The 23,042-nt window shown below is 49.9% G+C and overlaps 1 protein-coding gene across 1 annotated transcript in view; it reads right to left on the bottom strand.

Moving 5' to 3' along the window:
* The window catches only part of fras1 (Fraser extracellular matrix complex subunit 1), a 339,766-nt gene that overhangs the window by 227,436 nt on the left and 89,288 nt on the right, over nucleotides 1-23,042 (bottom strand). Inside the window, exons 3-5 of the mRNA XM_045226860.1 lie at nucleotides 13,598-13,705; nucleotides 9,587-9,679; nucleotides 6,679-6,838 (exon numbers count right to left, since the gene is read on the bottom strand). Coding sequence (XP_045082795.1) covers nucleotides 6,679-6,838; nucleotides 9,587-9,679; nucleotides 13,598-13,705 — 361 coding nt within the window. The remainder of the gene's footprint in view (nucleotides 1-6,678; nucleotides 6,839-9,586; nucleotides 9,680-13,597; nucleotides 13,706-23,042) is intronic.

Genomic DNA, 23,042 nt, shown 5'->3' with positions numbered 1-23,042 from the left:
ACATTAAAGCACTTACATTACATATAAAACAAAAGATAAAACAGGTTATCATATAACATTACTACACCGCTACAATACAAAACTTTTTTTTTTTTCATACCAGCCCCCCGTGGGAATATAATCCACAACCCTGGCGTTGCAGGCACCATGCTCTACCAAATGAGCTACACGGGGCCTCAGTTACCTGATGTGGAATAGAGTTCCATGTAGTCTTGGCTCTATGTAGTACTGTGCGCCTCCCATAGTCTGTTCTGGACTTGGGGATTGTAAAGAGACCTCTGGTGGCATGTCTTGTGGGGTATGCATGGGTGTCCGAGCTGTGTGCCAGTAATTTAAACAGACAGCTCGGTGCATTCAGCTTGTCAACACTTCTTACAAAAACAAGCAGTGATGACGTCAGTCTCTCTTCCACTTCGAGCCAGGAAAGATTGACATGCATATCATTAATATTAGCTCTCTGTGTCCTTTTAAGGGCCAGCCGTGCTGCCCTGTTCTGAGCCAACTGCAATTTTCCTAAGTCCCTCTTTGTGGCACCTGACCACACTACTGAACACTAGTCTAGGTGCGACAAAACTACGGCCTGTAGGACCTTCCTTGTTGATAGTGTTGTTAAGAAGGCAGCGCACCGCTTTAATATGGACAGACTTCTCCCAATCTTAGCTAATTGTTGTATCAATATGTTTTGACCATGACAATTTACAATCCAGGGTTACTCCAAGCAGTTTAGTCACCTCAACTTGCTCAATTTCCACATTATTCATTACGAGATGTAGTTGGGGTGTCACACCCTGGCTATGGGACTCTAGTTGTTGAGCCAGGGTGTGTTTGTTCTATGTGGTGTGTTTCTATGTTGGGGGTTCTGGTTTGTTGTGTTCTATGTTTGCCTTAGTGACTCCCAATCAGAGGCAACGAGTGTCAGCTGTTCGTTGGTTGTCTCTGATTGGGAGCCATATTTAAACTGTCTGTTTTTCATTCGGGTTTGTGGGATTTTGTTCCGTTAAGGTTTGTGTTGTGTATAACTTCAGGACGTCACGCATCGTTGTTTATTGTTTTTGTGTCGTGTTCAGTACAAATAAAGTATGTACGCTTATTACGCTGCGCCTTGGTCCTCCTCTATTCCCTACGACGAGCGTGACATGGGGTTTAGGGTTTAGTGAATGATTTGTACCAAATACAATGCTATTAGTTATGGAAATATTTAGGACTAACTTATTCCTTGCAACCCATTCTGAAACTAACTGCAGCTCTTTGTTAAGTGTTTGCAGTCATTTCAGTTGCTGTAGTAGCTGACGTGTATAGTGTTGAGTCATCCACATACATAGACACACTGGCTTTACTCAAAGCCAGTGGCATGTCGTTAGTAAAGATGGAAAAAAGTAAGGGGCCTAGACAGCTGCCTTGGGGAATTCCTGATTCTACCTGGATTATGTTGGAGAGGCTTCCATTAAAGAACACCCTCTGTGTTCTGTTAGAAAGGTAACTCTGTATCCACATTATAGCAGGGGGTGTAAAGCCATAACACATAGGTTTTTCCAGCAGTAGACTATGAACGATAATGTCAAAAGCTGCACTGAAGTCTACCAAAACAGCCCCCACAATCTTTTTATCATCAATTTCTCTCGTCCAAACATCTATTTGTGTAAGTGCTGTGCTTGTTGAATGTCCTTCCCTATAAGCGTGCTGAAAGTCTGTTGTCAATTAGTTTACTGTAAAATAGCATTGTATCTGGTCAAACACAATTTTTTCCAGAAGTTTACTAAGGATTGGTTACAGGCTGATTGGTCGGCTTTTGAGCCAGTAAATGGGGCTTTACTATTCTTGGGTAGCAGAATTACTTTTGCTGACAACACGATGGTGGTAGGCCTCATCACCGACGACGATGAGACAGCCTATAGGGAGGAGGTCAGGGACCTGGCAGTTTATGCCAAAACAACAACCTTATCCTCAACGTCAGAAAGACAAAGGAGCTGATCGTGTACTAGAGGAAACGGAAGACCTAGTACGCCCCCATCCACATCGACGGGGCTGTAGTGGAGGGGGTCGAGAGCTTCAAGTTCCTTGGTGTCCACATCACCAAGGAATTAACATGGTCCACACACACCAACACAGAGGGCATGACAACGCCTCTTCCCCTTCAGGAGGCTGAAAATATTTGGCATGGGTCCCCATATCCTCAAAAAGTTATACAGCTGCACCATCGAGAGCATCCTGACCGGTTGCATCACCACCTGGTATGGCAACTGCTCGGCAACGACCGTAAGGCGCTACAGAGGGTAGTGCGTACCGCCCAGTACATCACTGGGGGCAAGCTTCCTGGCATCCAGGACCTATATACTAGGCGGTGTCAGAGGAAGGCCCAAAGAATTGTCAAAGACTCCAGTCACCCAAATCATAGACTGTTCTCTCTGCTACCGCACGGCAAGCGGTACCGGAGCGCCAAGTCTAGGTCCAAAAGGCTCCTTAACAACTTCTACCCCCAAGCCATAAGACTGCTGAACAATTAATCAAATGGCCACCCAGACTATTTACATTGAACCCCCCCTCACTTTACCCCTACCTACATGTACAAATTACCTCGACCAACCTGTACCCCCGCTCATTGACTCTGTATCGGTATGATATAGCCTCATTGTTGTTATTTTATTGTGTTATTATTATTTTATTATTTCACTTAAGTAAAAACTCTATTTCTTGAATTGCATTGTTGGTTAAGGGCTTGTAAGTAAGCATTTCATGGTAAGGTCTACTACACCTGTTGTATTCGGCGCATGTGACAAATACAATGTGATTTGATTTGAAAATATTGTTTTGTATTCTATATTTATACTTTTGCATATTCAATCATGTCACTAACATACATCTAACATACATCTAACATACATCTAACATACATCTAACATACATCTATGGCATTGCACCAAATTCTTGTTTCAAAAACATCTAATATGTGCTTCAGAACCAAAAAGTTACGCGTCTTGACTGTTGACAAATGACCAGTCATCAGCATTGTCTTGCAAATGCGGGCGCACATATCAAGATTAGTGAACAGAAAGCGCTTGTTTAATTCCTACATTAATAACTCAACAAAAAAAGAAATGTCCTCTCACTATCAACTGCGTTTTATTTTCAGCAAACTTAACATGTGTAAATATTTGTATGAATATAACAAGATTCAACATCTGAAACATAAACTGAACAAGTTCCACAGACATGTGACTAACAGAAGTTGAATAATGTGTCCCTGAACAAAGGGGGGGTCAAAATCAAAAGTAACAGTCAGTATCTGGTGTGGCCACCAGCTGCATTAAGTACTCCAGTGCATCTCCTCCTCATGGACTGCACCAGATTTGCCAGTTCTTACTGTGATATGTTACCCACACTCTTCCACCAAGGCACCTGCAAGTTCCCTGACATTTCTGGGGGGAATGGCCCTAGCCCTCACCCTCTGATCCAACAGGTCCCAGGCGTGCTCAATGGGATTGAGATCCGGGCTCTTCGCTGGCCATGGCAGAACACTGACATTCCTGTCTTGCAGGAAATCACGCACAGAACGAGCTGTATGGCTGGTGCCATTGTCATGCTGGAGGGTCATGTCAGGATGAGCCTGCAGGAAGGGTACCACATGAGGGAGGAGGATGTCTTCCCTGTAACGCACAGCGTTGAGATTGCCTGCAATGACAACAAGCTCAGTCCGATGATGCTGTGAGACACCGCCCCAGACCATGACGGACCCTCCACCTCCAAATCGATCCCGCTCCAGAGAACAGGCCTCGGTGTAACGCTTATTCCTTCGACGATAAACACGATTCCGACCATCACTCCTGGTGAGAAAAAAACTTGACTCGTTAGTGAAGAGCACTTTTTGCCAGTCCTGTCTGGTCCAGCGACGGTGGGTTTGTGCCCATAGGCGACGTTGTTGCCGGTGATGTCTGGTGAGGACCTGCCTTACAACAGGCCTACAAGCCCTCAGTCCAGCTTCTCTCAGCCTATTGCGGACAGTCTGAGCACTGCGGGAGGGATTGTGCGTTCCTGGTGTAACTCGGGCAGTTGTTGTTGCCATCCTGTACCTGTCCCGCAGGTGTGATGTTCGGATGTACCGATCCTGTGCAGGTGTTGTTACACGTGGTCTGCCACTGCGAGGACGATCAGCTGTCCGTCCTGTCTCCCTGTAGCGCTGTCTAAATTGCAATGTCACAGTTGCCATGGCCACATCTGCAGTTCTCATGCCTCCTTGCAGCATGCCTAAGGCACGTTCACGCAGATGAGCAGGGACCCTGGGCATCTTTCTTTTTGGTGTTTTTCAGGGTCAGTAGGTCATAACTGTGACCTTTAATTGCCTAACGTCTGTAAGCTGTTAGTGTCTCAACGACCGTTCCACAGGTGCATGTTCATTAATTGTTTATGGTTCATTGAACAAGCATGAGGAAACAGTGTTTAAACCCTTTACAATGAAGATCTGTGAAGTTATTTGGATTTTTTAACGAATTATCTTTGAAAGACAGGGTCCTGAAAAAGGGACGTTTCTTATTCCCATATAAAGTACTGTTTAGCAATCTGCTACGGACGCATCTTTGCCGCAACCTGGTGATTTCATTGATAATTTTCATATTTAAGATAGGCCTAGTTTAGTTATAATTATATACATCAGTGGTGGTACTGGCTCTACACTATAGCAATACAGATAGCTGTAACATTATCTTCAATACTTATGGGAAGAAGATGTAACGTATAATAATGATTATATTTGTGAGGAAGAAAAAAAAGGCTACAGACAGATCATTGATAATCAGATCACGTTTCCATCCGATCCTGCATCCTCCGCTGCATACTGGTAGGCCACATGTGACAATGACAACGTGACATGATATCCCTAGTTGATATTGACTGCAAACATGAATGACTTTCAGCTCCAAATGTAAGTGTGAAATGCAGTTTATTTCTGTATCTATGCGTTTTGAAAATGCATCACTGTTTATGGCTGTAATAACAAGCTACATGTGCACGGCGATCGTGCACGCGTTTACACTGACCGCAAGCTTAGAAGCACTCCTTTTTTGGAGTCCCAGGTTGCAGCGAATAGCTGAACAGTTGTAGGATCGGGCACAGCGCAAACGTCACATGGTAGGGAGAGAGGAATGACATAAATTAATATGCAGCTCCAAAAAAATGGTTGGGTGATCAAGAATATGAACCGTTTACTTTGCAAGCCCACTAGCAACTGAGCATCAAGCAACAATTACTAGCACAGGTTTACTGGTCTTTTGGTAATCCAAATTTGCTTGAAATTCATAATATACTTATGAAACTTGCATTTGGAATTTGTTGTTAAAATTAATTATTACATAATCAAAATGTGTTGTAGACTAAATAATGAAAAGGACTGTCTGGTTTATTGTCTGGTCTCAATAAATGGACAAAGATTTGTAGTTCCACAAGTCATTGCCTTGACTTGAAACTTGTGACTTGACTCGACTTGACTTACTCTTAAAATGCACGACATGGACTCGACCCGTTCTACTTGGGACTCGACTTGAGACTCGGACCTTGTGACTTGAGACTTGCTTGTGACTCGAATAATAGTGACTTGGTCCCACATCTGGTTAGTCTATGAAGCATGTGACAAACAACATTTGATTTGTTTTGAACATTCTAGCCAATGAGAGGGCAGATAAGCATTTGAACAACAGACACAACTGCGATATAAAAAAGTTGTTCCTATAAGTTGCCGGGATACCACGTGTGTCCACTTACAGTAACATTACAATTTTTGTTGGTTGCTTTTTCTCCCCAATTGGTAGTTACAGTCTTGTCCCATCGCTGCAACTCCCCTACAGACTCGGGAGAGGCGAAGGTCGAGAGCCATGCGCCCGCCACAAGGAGTCACTAGAGCGTGAAGGGACACGTTGATTTGATGTTATCCAAATCCGGCACTCTCTCATTGACCTCCATACAAAAAGTCCACACTTGGTCTGCTTCACGCTTTATTCTTGCGCGGAGATGTTATGGGGCGAAGTGAGCCCTCTTGCTTCGCCTCTGCCTCTCTTGTCAGAAATACTTCAACTCATATTTAGGATAACATCTCTCTTGCTTGTATATAGCATGTAGCATCTAATCATCATCTTATTTTAGGATAACAGAGGTTCCACCAAAGATGCAAAAACTAAATCAGCTCACTCATAAAAAAATAAATATATATATTCTTTGAATGTAGGTCAGAGATAAAAGTCATCCAGGCAATCGCGCTGGAAAGAAATTCCACCTGAAGTTGAGGTGAGCGCTTTAACGGAGGCATCATCAGATTTGTAGCTAGCAGCATTGGGAATTCCCAGTTCAGGCGCTAGCTTGCTACGTAGCCGCCTAGCGTAGTGATGCAGGAGCCACCACAACACATATATAATAGAACTGACAAACATGAGCTAACCTTTTGAAGTCCTCAGGCAACGGCTCAAACAGACTCAGAGTCTGGCAGGCTTTCCCAAGGGTTGGCAACACTGTACACATTATATTATGCCAACCATAGTACAGGCAATACAGCCCCCCTGCCCCCCTGGCTTCTATTGGATTCAATTAACAATTTTGATGCCAGAGGACCTGGATCTGTTGTTGCTTTGGAGGCCTTTGTGCGTTAACTGGAAATTAAAGTAGAGTAGGGGAAAGCCTAGTTGGCATGAAACTTACCTCCATGGCGGGCACACTTGGGGCAGCAGTCTCCGGCAGGGGTGAATGGGGTCTGGTCTGGGGGGCAGCTGAGAGGAGGGCAGGGTCGCGGTCCACAGGATACACTACCCCCAGAACACACACACACCCGGCACTGAGAGGCACTCCACTGGCTGTCATGCTGTGGATGGATGGTGGGGGAGGGAGGGAGGGAGGGAAAGAGAGAGAGAGAGAGAGAGAGAGAGAGAGAGAGAGAGAGAGAGAGAGAGAGAGAGAGAGAGAGAGAGAGAGAGAGAGAGAGAGAGAGAGAAAGAGAATGATACACTAGCTGTATTCAATAACTCACTACTCCAGTGTCTCACCTTCCTAGCCCCAATCTAAAATAAACGTTGAACACAACCTTCAGTAAATAACAACATAAATCATTATTCTGCTACTGTGCCACATAACCCACTACAGTTTCTTCTCCCGCTCCTCTCCTCCACTCTGCCCTTCACCGACCCACAGAGAGTTAGCGAAGCCTTGAAAAGGCCCAGGCAGTCCCCTGCCTCAGTAGAGCTTTGTGAAAGTGTGAAAGACACTTGATGCTTCAGCGACACCAATGGAATCCTAAAACCCCCGGCCAAAGTGGCTTGTTAGGCAGCTTGTTCTACCTAAAAAGATTGCCCGCCAGCCAGCTCTCTCTTGTTGCTCCCAAATGGTACCCTAATTGCACCCTAATCCCTACATACAGTAGTGCACTACTTTTGACAAGGGTTCTGGTCAAAAGTAGTGCACTAAACAGAGAATAGGGTGCCATTAGGGACTCAGACTATGTGTGAGATGGCGAAAGTGGAGGCTAACAAGAAAGCAATTGTGTGTTAGGATAAGAGAGAGGAGAGAGGAGGGGAGAGAGTTAGAGGAGAGGAGAGAGAGAGGAGAGGAGGGGACCGAGTTAGAGGAAAGGAGAGAGGGACAGAGTTAGAGGAGAGGAGAGGAGAGGAGAGAGGAGAGGAGTGGACCGAGTTAGAGGAAAGGAGAGAGGGACAGAGTTAGAGGAGAGGAGAGAGAGAGGAGGGGGACGGCGTTAGAGGAGAGAGGAGAGGAGAGCGGAGGGGAACGGTGTTAGAGGAGAGGAGAGGAGAGAGGAGAGGAGGGGAACGGTGTTAGAGGAGAGGAGAGAGGAGAGGAGAGGAGAGGAGGGGAACGGTGTTAGAGGAGAGGAGAGGAGAGAGGAGAGCGGAGGGGAACGGTGTTATAGGAGAGGAGAGAGGAGAGAGGAGGGCGACAGAGTTAGAGGAGAGGAGAGAGGAGAGAGGAGGGGGACAGAGTTAGAGGAGAGGAGAGAGGAGGGGAGAGGAGGGGAACGGTGTTAGAGGAGAGGAGAGAGAGAGGAGAGCGGAGGGGAACGGTGTTAGAGGAGAGGAGAGGAGAGAGGAGAGGAGGGGAACGGTGTTAGAAGAGAGGAGAGGAGAGAGGAGGGGACAGAGTTAGAGGAGAGGAGAGAGGAGAGGAGAGGAGGGGAACGGTGTTAGAGGAGAGGAGAGAGGAGAGAGGAGGGGACAGAGTTAGAGGAGAGGAGAGAGGAGAGAGGAGGGGGACAGAGTTTGAGGAGAGGAGACAGGAGAGAGGAGGGGGACAGAGTTAGAGGAGAGGAGAGAGGAGAGCGGAGGGGAACGGTGTTAGAGGAGAGGAGAGGAGAGAGGAGAGGAGGGGAACGGTGTTAGAAGAGAGGAGAGGAGAGAGGAGGGGACAGAGTTAGAGGAGAGGAGAGAGGAGAGAGGAGGGGGACAGAGTTAGAGGAGAGGAGAGAGGAGAGAGGAGGGGGACAGAGTTAGAGGAGAAGAGAGAGGAGAGCAGAGGGGAACGGTGTTAGAGGAGAGGAGAGGAGAGAGGAGAGGAGGGGAACAGTGTTAGAAGAGAGGAGAGGAGAGAGGAGGGGACAGAGTTAGAGGAGAGGAGAGAGGAGAGGAGAGGAGGGGAACGGTGTTAGAGGAGAGGAGAGAGGAGAGAGGAGGAGACAGAGTTAGAGGAGAGGAGAGAGGAGAGAGGAGGGGGGACAGAGTTAGAGGAGAGGAGAGAGGAGAGAGGAGGGGGACAGAGTTAGAGGAGAGGAGAGAGGAGAGCGGAGGGGAACAGTGTTAGAGGAGAGGAGAGGAGAGAGGAGAGGAGGGGAACGGTGTTAGAAGAGAGGAGAGGAGAGAGGAGGGGACAAAGTTAGAGGAGAGGAGAGAGGAGAGAGGAGGGGGACAGAGTTAGAGGAGAGGAGAGAGGAGAGAGGAGGGGGACAGAGTTAGAGGAGAGGAGAGAGGAGAGCGGAGGGGAACGGTGTTAGAGGAGAGGAGAGGAGAGAGGAGAGCGGAGGGGAACGGTGTTAGAGGAGAGGAGAGAGGAGAGAGGAGGGGACAGAGTTAGAGGAGAGGAAAGAGGAGGGGACCGAGTTAGAGGAGAGGAGAGAGGAGAGGAGAGGAGGGGAACGGTGTTAGAGGAGAGGAGAGGAGAGAGGAGAGTGGAGGGGAACGGTGTTAGAGGAGAGGAGAGAGGAGAGAGGAGGGGACAGAGTTAGAGGAGAGGAGAGAGGAGAGGAGAGAGGAGGGGGACAGAGTTAGAGGAGAGGAGAGAGGAGGGGACCGAGTTAGAGGAGAGGAGAGAGGAGGGGACCGAGTTAGAGGAGAGGAGAGAGGAGGGGACCGAGTTAGAGGAGAGGAGAGAGGAGGGGACCGAGTTAGAGGAGAGGAGAGAGGAGAGGAGAGGAGGGGACAGAGTTAGAGGAGAGGAGAGAGGAGAGGAGAGCGGAGGAGGACAGAGTTAGAGGAGAGGAGAGAGGAGGGGACCGAGTTAGAGGAGAGGAGAGAGGAGAGAGGAGGGGACAGAGTTAGAGGAGAGGAGAGAGGAGAGGAGAGCGGAGGGGGACAGAGTTGGAGGGGGACAGACCGTGTCACCTACTGACCCCATAAACAGCTTCTTCATGCTGACAAGAGCCCTGGGAGGAGGGCAGGCACTCTGGACAACACTGGTTGGGAGGGATCCTCAACCGCTCTCCCTGAGGAGACACACAGAGGGAATACAGTATTAGTCCCCTTTAGTTTACAACCATGTTAATGCAGGATGAACTTCCTGAATTGACTGGAATTGAAATGAACGGACATACTGGGTGTTCCAGAGAAAGGCTGCACACAGTACACTGTTCCCCCATCTCCCCATCTGCATCACACACCATCCACACCATCCACACCATCCACACCATCCACACCATCCATACCATCCATACCATCCACACCATCCACACCATCCACACCATCCACACCATCCACACCATCCACACCATCCATACCATCCACACCATCCATACCATCCACACCATCCATACCATCCACACCATCCATACCATCCACACCATCCACACCATCCACACCATCCACACCATCCACACCATCCATACCATCCACACCATCCATACCATCCACACCATCCATACCATCCACACCATCCATACCATCCACACCATCCATACCATCCACACCATCCACACCATCCTTACCATCCACACCATCCACACCATCCACACCATCCACACCATCCATACCATCCACACCATCCACACCATCCACACCATCCACACCATCCACACCATCCATACCATCCACACCATCCACACCATCCACACCATCCATACCATCCACACCATCCACACCATCCATACCATCCACACCATCCACACCATCCACACCATCCATACCATCCATACCATCCACACCATCCACACCATCCACACCATCCACACCATCCACACCATCCACACCATCCTTACCATCCATACCATCCATAGAACAGAGAGGAATGAGGGACAGGGAATACATAGAACAGAGAGGAATGAGGGACAGGGAATACATAGAACAGAGAGGAATGAGGGACAGGGAATACATAGAACAGAGAGGAATGAGGGACAGGGAATACATAGAACAGAGAGGAATGAGGGACAGGGAATACATAGAACAGAGAGGAATGAGGGACAAGTAATTGTTATCATTTTGAAATTAATGACATAAGGAAAATGTTTCATGTTCAGAAACTAAAATATTTAAGAGCTGTGTTCATCTATAAAATCTCCATGCTATGGTGGGGAGGGTGGGGTGGAGTGGAGGAGATCTGATAGACAACATGTTTTGGTGGGCTTGATGGAGGAGAGGAGAGGAGAGAAGAGGAGAGGAGAGGAGTCATGTTCGTTTAATGACAGGTCAGACCAAGGCGCAGCGTGATATGCGTACATGTTTATTAAACGTATAAACACACGACAAAACAACAAACGAAAGTCCAAAGGTTGTACATACAACTAACCTTACCCGGAACAAGATCCCACAACTCAACAGTGCCAATAGGCTGCCTAAGTATGATCCCCAATCAGAGACAACGAGCGACAGCTGCCTCTGATTGGGAACCACACCGGCCAACATAGAACTACACATACTAGATACACCACACAGAATATACACAACAAAGAATATACACACCCTGCACAAATAAACATAACAGGGTAGGGGCCGGGTGGGCATTCCGCCTCGGAGGCGGATCCGGCTCCGGGCGTGACGACCTCTTACTCTCCGCCTCCCTGTTGCGCCCCTGGTCTGGTCTGGACCTCGGCGCGCTGCTTCCCCTCTCCTTCCTCCCACGATACGCCAGGCCCTGTCTGGACCCTGGTGTGGGAGACCCCGAACCTGGAGAGGGGCTGACGTCATGGTCTGGACTGGAGCCGCTGACCGGAGCTGGACCGGGCACCGGTGGAGCGGACTGCTCAGGCTCCGGACTGGAGCCGCTGACCGGAGCTGGACTGTGCACCGGTGGAGCGGATTGCTCTGGCTCCGGAGTAGAGCTGCTGACCGGAGCTGGACTATGCACCGGTGGAGTGGACAGCTCTGGCTCCGGAGTGGAGCCACTGGAACGGGCACGGGCCGTGCCGGACTGGACACACGCACCACTGGTCTGGTGCGAGGAGCAGGCACGGGCCGGACCGGACTAGGAACACGCACCACTGGTCTGGTGCGAGGAGCAGGCACGGGCCGGGCCGGACTGGCGACGCGCACCACTGGCTTGGTGCGAGGAGCAGGATCAGGCCGGGCCGGACTGGCGACACGCACCACTGGCTTGGTGCGAGGAGCAGGTACAGGCCGGGCCGGACTGGCGACGCACACCACTGGCTTGGTGCGAGGAGCAGGAACAGGCTGGGCCGGACTGGCGACGCGCACCACTGGCTTAGTGCGAGGAGCAGGAACAGGCCGGGCCAGACTGGCGACACGCACCACTGACTTAGTGCGAGGAGCAGGACTGGGTTCCTTTATTAACCCCCGCTCCTTCTGCTGCCTAACCAGCTCCTCTCTCCGTGCCTCCACTATATCCTTCTCCCTTTGAGCCTCCTGTAGCGCCTCCCTCTGACCGAATAACTCCTGCTCCCTCTGAACCAACAGCCCCCGTAACATGGTGGCCTCCTCTCCTAACCTGCAGATCCGCCCTTCCACGGCCTCCTGCTGCCTCGTCGTCCACCCCGTGTGCCCCCCCCAATTTTTTTTATTGGGGTTGCCTCTCGGGTCTCCGTTGTCGGCACTGTTGGCGCCGTTTCTCCTCTCCTACCTGGGCATCTACCTTCATCGCCTCCCGATAACGGACGGCCTCCTCCTCTGTAATTCTCAACCAACCGAGGAGGACATCTACTAAGGTTACCTCCTGTTGAGTCCCAGGCGTTTGCTCCTTCTGGGAACGCTGCTTGGTCCTTGTTTGGTGGGATCCAAAGGTTGTACATACAACAAACCTTACCCGGAACAAGATCCCACAACTCAACAGTGCCAATAGGCTGCCTAAGTATGATCCCCAATCAGAGACAACGAGCGACAGCTGCCTCTGATTGGGAACCACACTGGCCAACATAGAACTACACATACTAGATACACCACACAGAATATACACAACAAAGAATATACACACCCTGACTCAACATATACGAGTCCCCTGAGTCAGGGCGTGACAAGAGGAGAGGAGAGGAGAGGAGAGGAGAGGAGAGGAGAGGAGAGGAGAGGAGAGGAGAGGAGAGGAGAGGAGAGGAGAGGAGAGGAGAGGAGAGGAGAGGAGAGGAGAGGAGAGGACACATGGTTTGGTGGCTTTAATGGCTAATTTAATTATCATTGGCCTGCCAGTCAGTGGAGCAGAATTCATTAGTCATTGATAGTGGTCTCAGGGGAGAGGGAAGGTTGGATGGGATGTCTCAGGGGAGAGGGAAGGTTGGATGGGATGTCTCAGGGGAGAGGGGAGGTTGGATGGGATGTCTCAGGGGAGAGGGAAGGTTGGATGGGATGTCTCAGGGGAGAGGGGAGGTTGGATGGGATGTCTCAGGGGAGAGGGGAGGTTGGATGGGATGTCTCAGGGGAGAGGGGAGGATGGATGGGATGTCTCAGGGGAGAGGGGAGGTTGGATGGGATGTCTCAGGGGAGAGGGGAGGTTGGATGGGATGTCTTAGGGGAGAGGGGAGGTTGGATGGGATGTCTCAGGGGAGAGGGGAGGTTGGACAGAATGCCCTGACAGTGTTGTTAGCTGTATATCTAGATTACTTAATCAAAGCAGGAGAACAGAGGCGAGGATGGAGGAATGAGGCACACAAGTGTTTATAAGACACTCAGCTATTCAATCATTCAATTATTCATTAACTTGTTTGTTTGTTCATTAATTAATTCATTGATTTGTTTGTTTGTTCACTCCTCCCTCCCTCAGTCCCTCCCACCGTCCCCCCTCCCTCCCCCGTCCCTCCCCCGTCCCTCCCTCCCTCCCTCCCCCCGTCCCTCCCTCCCTCCGTCCTTCCCTCCCTCCCTACCCCCGTCCCTCCCCCCTCCCTCCCTCCCTCCCCCCTCCCACCCCCCTCCATCCCCCCGTCCCTCCCTCCCTCCCTCCCCCCCTCCCTCTCTGTATTATGTCTTACCCTCTGGTAGTCGCAATGTGGGTTGAGGCAGGTAGCAGGTTGACAGATGGTGATGTCACTATAGCATGAACACTCCTGACAGGAGTCTGGTCTCCATGACGTGTTGTTCTGTAAACATAAACAACAACATTCATGAGTTCATAAGTCCATTATTATAAAAAGCATTGTCGTAATCATATACTGACAATACAGCATTTCAATATAGTTAGAGAGATAGAGTACAGTATTCAAGTTACAACTGGGGAGGTAAGTCATATTTAACTGTGTAAAAATTATTCTGAGCTAGACAACAATAAAAAACTAACAGTAGCAGTTAGTTCAATAAAGAGCAGGTCAGGTTGAATTATACTGCACATCATTATCTGTGGGCCTCCCGAGTGGCGCGGTGGTTTAAGGCACTGCATCACAGTGCTAGCTGTGTCACTAGAGATCCTGGTTCGAGTCCAGGCTCTGTCGCAGCCGGCCGCGACCGGGAGACCCATGGGGCGGTGCATAATTGGCCCAGCGCCGTCCAGGTTAGGGGAGGGTTTGGCTGGCAGGGACGTTCTTGTCCCATCGCGCACTAGCGACTCCTGTGGCAGACCGGGCGCAGTGCACGCTGACTCGGTCGCCAGGTGTACAGTGTTTCCCCCGGCACATTGATGTGGCTGGCTTCCAGGTTAAGCGGGCACTGGGTCAAGAAGCAGTGCGGCTCGGTTGGGTTGTGTTTCGGAGGACGCAAGACTGTCACACCCTGGCTCTGGGACTCTATATGTTGAGCCAGGGTGTGTTCATTCATTGTGTTCTGTTTCTTGGTTGGGTTGTTCTAGGTTGTTGTATTTCTTTGTTTGAGTGACTCCCAATCAGAGGTAACGAGTGTCAGCTGTTGGCTCGTTGTCTCTGATTGGGAGCCATATTTAAACTGTCTGTTTTCACCTTGTGTTTGTGGGTTTTTGTTCCTAGTCAGTCATTGTCACTGTGGACTTCACGAATCGTTATTTGTTTTGTTGTTTCGTGTTTCGCTTTAATTAAATAAAGCATCATGTTCGTGCAACACGCTGCGCCTTGGTCTACTACTCCTTACCAAGACGATCGTGACAGAAAAACCCACCTTAAAAGGACCAAGCAGCGTGTCCAGGAGCAGGCAGACTGGACAAGAGAGGAGCAGCGGCGTCAGCAGTGCCATCGTCGGACGGACGAGAGGCACCCCCAATAATTTTTTAGGGGGGGGGCACACGTCATGGGCGACTGGGCAGCAGGAGGCTGCCACAGGGCGTATTGGGCGATTTGGAGAGGAGGCCACCAGGTTAAGGGGGCTACTGGCGAAGAGGGAGCAGGAGTTAATGTTGCAGAGGATGGAGCTGTTAGAGGCGATTAGGGAAAGGGTGAGAAATGAGGCACGGCGAGAGGAACTCGGTAGGCAGCTGAGGGAGCGGAGGGTTATGATGAAACCCAGTCCCGCTCCTCACACCAAGCAAGTGGTGTGCGTCACCAGTCCGGTCCGGCCCGTTCCTGCTTCCCGCACTAAGTGTATGGTGCACGTCGCCAGCCCGGCCCGGCTCGTTCCTGCTTCCCGCACTAAGTGTACGGTGCGCATCGCCAGCCCAGCCCGGCCTGTTCCTGCCTCTCGCATCAAGCCTACGGTGTGCGTCGCCAGCCCAGCCCGGCCTGTTCCTGCCTCTCGCATCAAGCCTACGGTGTGCGTCGCCAGCCCAGCCCGGCCTGTTCCTGCTCCACGCACCAAACCTACGGTGTGCGTCGCCAGCCCTGCCCTGCCCGGCCTGTTCCTGCTCCTCGCACTAAGCCTACGGTGTGCGTCGCCAGCCCAGCCCGGCCTGTCCCTGCTCCACGCACCAAGCATACGGGGTGCGTCGCCAGCCCAGCCCGGCCTGTCCCTGCTCCACGCACCAAGCCTACGGGGTGCGTCGCCAGCCCAGCCCGGCCTGTTCCTGCTCCACGCACCAAGCCTACGGGGTGCGTCGCCAGCCCAGCCCGGCCTGTTCCTGCTCCACGCACCAAACCTACGGTGTGCGTCGCCAGCCCTGCCCGGCCTGTTCCTGCTCCTCGCACTAAGCCTACGGTGTTCGTCGCCAGCCCAGCCCGGCCTGTTCCTGCCTCTCGCATCAAGCCTACGGTGTGCGTCGCCAGCCAAGCCCGGCCTGTTCCTGCTCCACGCACCAAACCTACGGTGTGCGTCGCCAGCCCTGCCCGGCCTGTTCCTGCCTCTCGCATCAAGCCTACGGTGTGCGTCGCCAGCCCAGCCCGGCCTGTTCCTGCTCCACGCACCAAACCTACGGTGTGCGTCGCCAGCCCTGCCCGGCCTGTTCCTGCTCCTCGCACTAAGCCTACGGTGTGCGTCGCCAGCCCAGCCCGGCCTGTCCCTGCTCCACGCACCAAGCCTACGGGGTGCGTCGCCAGCCCAGCCCGGCCTGTCCCTGCTCCACGCACCAAGCCTACGGGGTGCGTCGCCAGCCCAGCCCGGCCTGTTCCTGTTCCACGCACAAAGCCTACGGTGTGCGTCGCCAGCCCTGCCCGGCCTGTTCCTGCCACTCGCACCAAACCTACGGTGCGAGTCGTCAGCCTGGTCCAGCCCGTTCCTGCTACTCGCACCAAGCCAGGGGTGCGAGTCGTCAGCCTGGTCCAGCCCGTTCCTGCTACTCGCACCAAGCCAGGGGTGCGAGTCGTCAGCCTGGTCCAGCCCGTTCCTGCTACTCGCACCAAGCCAGGGATGCGAGTCGGTCAGTCCGATGAGGCCCGTTCGGCTCCACGCACCAAACCAGGGGTGCGTATCGTCAGCCCAGTCCGGTCCGTTGCTGCTCCACGCACCAAGCCAGGGGTTCGCATCGTCAGCCAGGTCCGGTCAGTTCCTGCCTCACGCGCCAAGCCAGGGGTGCGCGTCGTCAGTCCGGTGCCTGATCAGGTACCGGGCAGCTGCTCCACAACGGAGCTTGAGCAATCCGCTCCGTCGATGTCCGGTCCAGATCCAGCCAGCGGGGTCAGACCGGACCGGGGCGCTACGGGGAATTGTGGAAGGGTGGTGGTCAAGCCCGAGCCGGAGCCGCCTCCGAGGAGGAATGCCCACCCAGCCCTCCCCCTGTTTGGGTTTTGTTAAGGCGCGGTCGCAGTCCGCGCCTTTAGGGGGGGGTACTGTCACACCCTGGCTCTGGGACTCTATATGTTGAGCCAGGGTGTGTTCATTCATTGTGTTCTGTTTCTTGGTTGGGTTGTTCTAGGTTGTTGTATTTCTTTGTTTGAGTGACTCCCAATCAGAGGTAACGAGTGTCAGCTGTTGGCTCGTTGTCTCTGATTGGGAGCCATATTTAAACTGTCTGTTTTCACCTTGTGTTTGTGGGTTTTTGTTCCTAGTCAGTCATTGTCACTGTGGACTTCACGAATCGTTATTTGTTTTGTTGTTTCGTGTTTCGCTTTAATTAAATAAAGCATCATGTTCGTGCAACACGCTGCGCCTTGGTCTACTACTCCTTACCAAGACGATCGTGACAAAGACTCTCGACCTTCCCCTCTCCCGTGTCCATACGGGAGTTGCAGCGATGGGACAAGACTGTAACTACCAATAGGATACCACGAAAAAGGGGGTAAAATACCAACAAAAAAAAACAACCCATTATTATCTGTAACAATATCAAACAAAGATACATCATTATATGGCCCTGCTGTGTTTTCCTATTTTCATACAACAGTGATTGAAGACAACTATTGTACAGTACTCACGTCTGCTGTCAGACACTTCTGTATGTCTTCACCTTATTGTGACACTTACAAACACACTCACTCTGGTATGAGCATTTACAGCCCACAACATCCTGAAATAATACCGCTAAAAGTGGATGTTGTACTACAGGACAAAATACAAACCCTCCAACCCAAAAAGGCCTGTGGTGGTTGATGGTATCCTCAAAAAAAGTATAAAATATACAGACGACAAAGTCCAATTGGCTATACTTAAACTCTTTACCATCATCCTTAGCTCTGGCATCTTCCCCAATATTTGGAACCAAGGACTGATCACCCCAATTCACAAAAGTGGAGACAAATTTGTCCCCAATAACTACCGTGGGATATGCGTCAACAGCAACCTTGGGAAAATCCTCTGCATTATCATTAACAGCAGACTTGTACATTTCCTCAGTGAAAACAATGTACTGAGCAAATGTCAAATTGGCTTTTTACCAAATTTCAGTACGACAGACCACGTTTTCACCCTATTTGACAAACAAACAAACCGAAACAAAGGCAAAGTCTTCTCATGCTTTCTTGATTTCACAAAAGCTTTTGACTCAATTTGGCATGAGGGTCTGCTATACAAATATATGGAAAAAAAATACAACATTATAAAATCCATGTACACAAACAACAAGTGTGCGGTTAAAATTGGCAAAAAACACACATATTTATTTCCACAGGGCCATGGGGTGAGACAGGGATGCAGTTTAAGCCCCACCCTCTTCAACATTCAGTATATGTCAACGAATTGGCGAGGGCACTAGAACAGTCTGCAGCACTCAAATGTCTACTGTTTGCTGATGATCTGGTGCTTCTGTCACCAACCAAGGAGGGCCTACAGCAGCACCTAGATCTTCTGCACAGATTTTGTCAGACCTGGGCCCTGACAGTAACTCTCAGTAAGACAAAAATGATGGTGTTCCAAAAAAGGTCCAGTTGCCAGGACCACAAATATAAATTCCATCTAGACACCGTTGCCCTAGAGCACACAAAAAACTATACCTCAACCTAAACATCAGCGCCACATGTAACTTCCACAAAGCTTTGAACGATCTGAGACAAGGCAAGAAGGGCCTTCTACGCCATCAAAAGGAACATAAAATTCGACATACCAAGAATCAATTATAGAACCCATTGCCCTTTATGGTTGTGAGGTCTGGGGTCCGCTCACCAACCAAAAATTCACAAAATGGGACAAACACCAAATTGAGACTATGCATGCAGAATTCTGCTAAGATATCCTCTGTGTACAATGTAAAACACAAAATAATGCATGCAGAGCAGAATTAGGCCGATACCCACTAATGATCAAAATCTAGAAAAGAGCTGTTAAATTCTACAACCACCTAAAAGGAAGCGATTCCCAAACCTTCAATAACAAAGCCATCACCTACAGAGAGATGAACCTGGAAAAGAGTCCCCTAAGCAAGCTGGTCCTGGGGCTCAGTTCACAAACACAAACGGGACAGCTACACATTCGACACAACCAAATCATGAGAAAACATCACACATGGGAAATAATTTACAAAGAAACTGAGCAAACTAGAATGCTATTTGGCCCCTAACAGAGAGTACACAGAATATCTGACCACTGTGACTGACCCAAACTTAAGGAAATCTTTGACTATGTACAGACTCAGTGAACATAGCCTTGCTATTGAGAAAGGCTGTCGTAGTGCACACTGTCCACAAAATGAGGTGGAAACTGAGCTGCACTTCCTAACTTCCTGCCAGATATATGAACATATTAGAGACACATACTTCCCTCAGATTACACAGACCCACAAATAATTCAAAAACAAATCCAATTTGGCTAAAGTCCCATATCTATTGGGTGAAATACCACAGTGTGCAATCACAGCAGCAAGATTTGTGACCTGTTGCCACAAGAAAAGGGCAACCGGTGAAGAACAAACACCATTGTAAATACAACCTATATTAATGTTTATTTATTTTCCTTTTTGTACTTTAACTATTTGCACATCATTACAACACTGTATATAGACATAATATGACATTTGAAATGTCTTTATTATTTTGGAACTTTTGTGAGTGTAATGTTCATTTTTTATTGTTTATTTCACTTTGGTTTATTATCTATTTCATTTGCTTTGGCAATGTAAACATATGTTTCCCATGCCAATAAAGCCCTTAAATTGAATTGGATTTAAATTTAAATTGAATTGAGAGAGAGCGAGACAGAGAGAGAGAGAGCGGGACAGAGAGAGCGAGAGAGAGAGAGAGAGAGAGAGAGAGAGAGAGAGGGCTTTTCACCTTGTAATCCTACCCAAGACCCCCCAAACTATTTTACCCAAACAGACCCCCTCCTCCTGTTCTTGTTATATACCAGACAGTGTTGTCTCTACACCTTCTCCCCCAGGCTATAGTTCAGACATCAAAACCGAGTGTATCATTAGAGGACCGAGGCTATCTCCAGGACCAAGACAGTCATTACAAAGCCAGTGAATAGGTCTAGTCTACAGGGATCAGTCAACTAGGAACCAGTGAAGAGGTCTAGTCTACAGGGACCAGTCCACTAGGAACCAGTGAAGAGGTCTAGTCTACAGAGACCAGTCCACTAGGAACCAGTGAAGAGGACTAGTCTACAGAGACTAATACACTAGGAACCAGTGAAGAGGACTAGTCTACAGAGAAGGAACCAGATCATACAGAGTTTCACAAAACACTGAGAAGTGGAAGAGCAATAGGAAACAAATTTCAACATATAGGAAATAAACTTCAACATATAGGAAATAAACTTCAACATACAGGAAATAAACTTCAACATATAGGAAATAAATTTCAACATACAGGAAATAAATTTCAACATATAGGAAATAAACTTCAACATACAGGAAATAAACTTCAACATACAGGAAATAAACTTCAGCATATAGGAAATAAACTTCAACATACAGGAAATAAACTTCAACATATAGGAAATAAACTTCAACATACAGGAAATAAACTTCAACATATAGGAAATAAAAAATGTAAAAAACACAATTTCAAATTTTGCTACAGAAGACCGTATCGAGCCGGTCGGTCACATTTTAGCACCCCTTTGGGCTGTTCATAATACACTACATGACCAAAAGTATGTGGACACCCGTTTGTCGAATATCTCATTCCAAAATCATGGGCATTAATATGGAGTTGGTCCCCCCTTTGCTGCTATAACAGCCTCCACTCTTTTGGGAAGGCTTTCCACTAGATGTTGGAACATTGCTGGACTGGGCACCGGTGGAGCGGACTGCTCTGGCTCCGGAGTGGAGCCGCTGACCGGAGCTGAATCAGGCACCGGTGGAGCGGACTGCTCTGGCTCCGGAGTGGAGCCGCTGACCGGAGCTGGACTGGACCCCGGTGGAGCGGACTGCTCTGGCTCCGGAGTGGCGCAGCTGACCGGAGCTGGATCAGGCACCGGTGGAGCGGACTGCTCTGGCTCCGGAGTGGAACAGCTGACCGGCACTGGATCAGGCACCGGTGGAGCGGACTGCTCTGGCTCCGGAGTGGAGCAGCTGACCGGTGCCGGACCAGGCACCGGTGGAACGGGCACGGGCCGTGCCGGACTGGAGACGCGCACCATTGGTTTGGTGCGAGGAGCAGGAACAGGCCGGGCCGGGCTGGCGACGCACACCACTGGCTTGGTGCGAGGAGCAGGAACAGGCCGGGCCGGGCTGGCGACGCGCACCACTGGCTTGGTGCGAGGAGGAGGAACAGGCCGGGCCGGGCTGGTGACGCGCACCACTGGCTTGGTGCGAGGAGCAGGAACAGGCCGGGCCTGACTGTGGAGGCGGACTGGAGGTCTAGAGCGGAGAGCTGGCACAACCCGTCCTGGCTGGCTGCCCACTTTCGCACTACACGTGCGGGGTGCTGGCACAGGATGCACTGGGCTGTGCACGCGCACTGGCGATACCGTTCGTAGAACTGGCGCAGGATATGCGGGACCGAGGAGGCGTACTGGAGACCAGGAGCGTTGAGCCGGCCCACCCCGTCCTGGCTGGATGCCCATCTTCGCACGGCACGTGCGTGGTGCAAGCACAGGACGTACAGGACTGTGCCGGCGCACTGGCGACACAGTACGTAGCTCCGCATAACACGGAGCCTGCCCAGTCAAACGCTTCCTCGCGTGAGTACGGGGAGTTGGCTCTGCTCTGACACTAGGCTCCGCCAACCACCCCGTGTGCCCCCCCCAAAAATTGTATTGGGGCTGCTTCTCGGGATTCCTCCTCGACCGGCCTCCTCCATGTTGCCGTTGCTCCTCTCCTGCCTGCCCATGGTCCTCTCCCCGCAAATATCTCTTCCCATGACCACAAATTGCCCACCTGTGACATGGCTACTCTCTCCGCCTGGGCACGCTGCTTGGTCCTCGTTTGGTGGGATCTTCTGTCACGTTCGTCTAATGACGGGTCAGACCAAGGCGCAGCGTGATATACGTACATGTTTATTCAAGTAATAAACAACACGACAAAACAACAAACGAAACGTGAAGTCCAAGGTAGCGCACACACAACATACCTTACAAGGAACAAGATCCCACAACCCACTAGTGCCAATAGGCTGCCTAAGTATGATCCCCAATCAGAGACAACGAGCGACAGCTGCCTCTGATTGGGAACCACACCGGCCAACATAGAACTACACATACTAGATACACCACACAGAATATACACAACAAAGAATATACACACCCTGACTCAACATTTATGCGTCCCCTGAGTCAGGGCGTGACATCATTGATGGAAAATCAACCAAACTGTCCTGGGACCAGCTGTTTAGAGCATGAAAAATAAGTAAGTAAAGAATGCCTTAGGAATTTGATAGGGTCACGAAAGGTCCCTGATAAATGGGGAAATTAAACCAGACCTGGGTTCAAACAGGATCTGAAATCTTCCACATACTTCAACTGTGCTAGATTGATCTTTCCAAGCGCAATGGAACCAACGGAATAGTCCCTAAAAGCGCAAAGCCCACCCATGCACTCAAGACAGGCTCAAGTCAAAGGCTCAAAGTATTACAAAGATTTGGAAAACGATTTGAACCCAGGTGGGATGGAAACATTGTAACACTGAGAGCATGGCAGGGGTCTAATGCTGCGAAGTGTTAGGTGGGATATCCCTGTCCTGTCCTCTACTCTGAGCTCCTCGCTATGTGAGCGTCAGGAATGTACAGCTTCTCTTTCTGGGTCGGAAGGAAGCGATACGTGAGGATATCATACGTGACATCCAATCTCCAGAACAGGAATTCAGAACAAGAATTCAGAACAGGAATTCAGAGAGTGATATGGAGGGAAGTCTTTTTGTGAAGCACTATTATTAGTTCATTTCAAGGCTATACAATGAAGTAAGAAGTTGGCTAAACAGCAAAATACAGCAAGACTGTCAAAGCTTTATAGGGTAAACTACTGTACTTCAAAATGTTATGGCGTGGCTTGCCATACTACTTCACATGTTGTCTGTGAGTTGTCTAACATATGCCTGCGTTTAAATTCCTTCATAAATTCCTGTTGAATAGAGACTGTGAAGGACTGAATGTTCAAAATGTAAGTGCACTGTAGATCACTTAAACATCACCTCCAAATCAGAAAAATAATCGTACTAAACACCACAAAAACTCCACAAATGAATCATCAAGTGTCACCACACTCTCAGAAAAAAAAAAAAGTTTCCTCATAGAAACAAAAAGGGTTGTAGCGCTTGCTTCAACCAAAAAAAAAAAAAAA

The sequence above is a fragment of the Coregonus clupeaformis genome, chromosome 18 (assembly GCF_020615455.1).
Source record: "Coregonus clupeaformis isolate EN_2021a chromosome 18, ASM2061545v1, whole genome shotgun sequence".
Lineage (NCBI taxonomy): Eukaryota > Metazoa > Chordata > Actinopteri > Salmoniformes > Salmonidae > Coregonus > Coregonus clupeaformis.
Note: the sequence above shows the minus strand (reverse complement) of the source record. Positions and strands in the feature narration are given on the sequence as shown.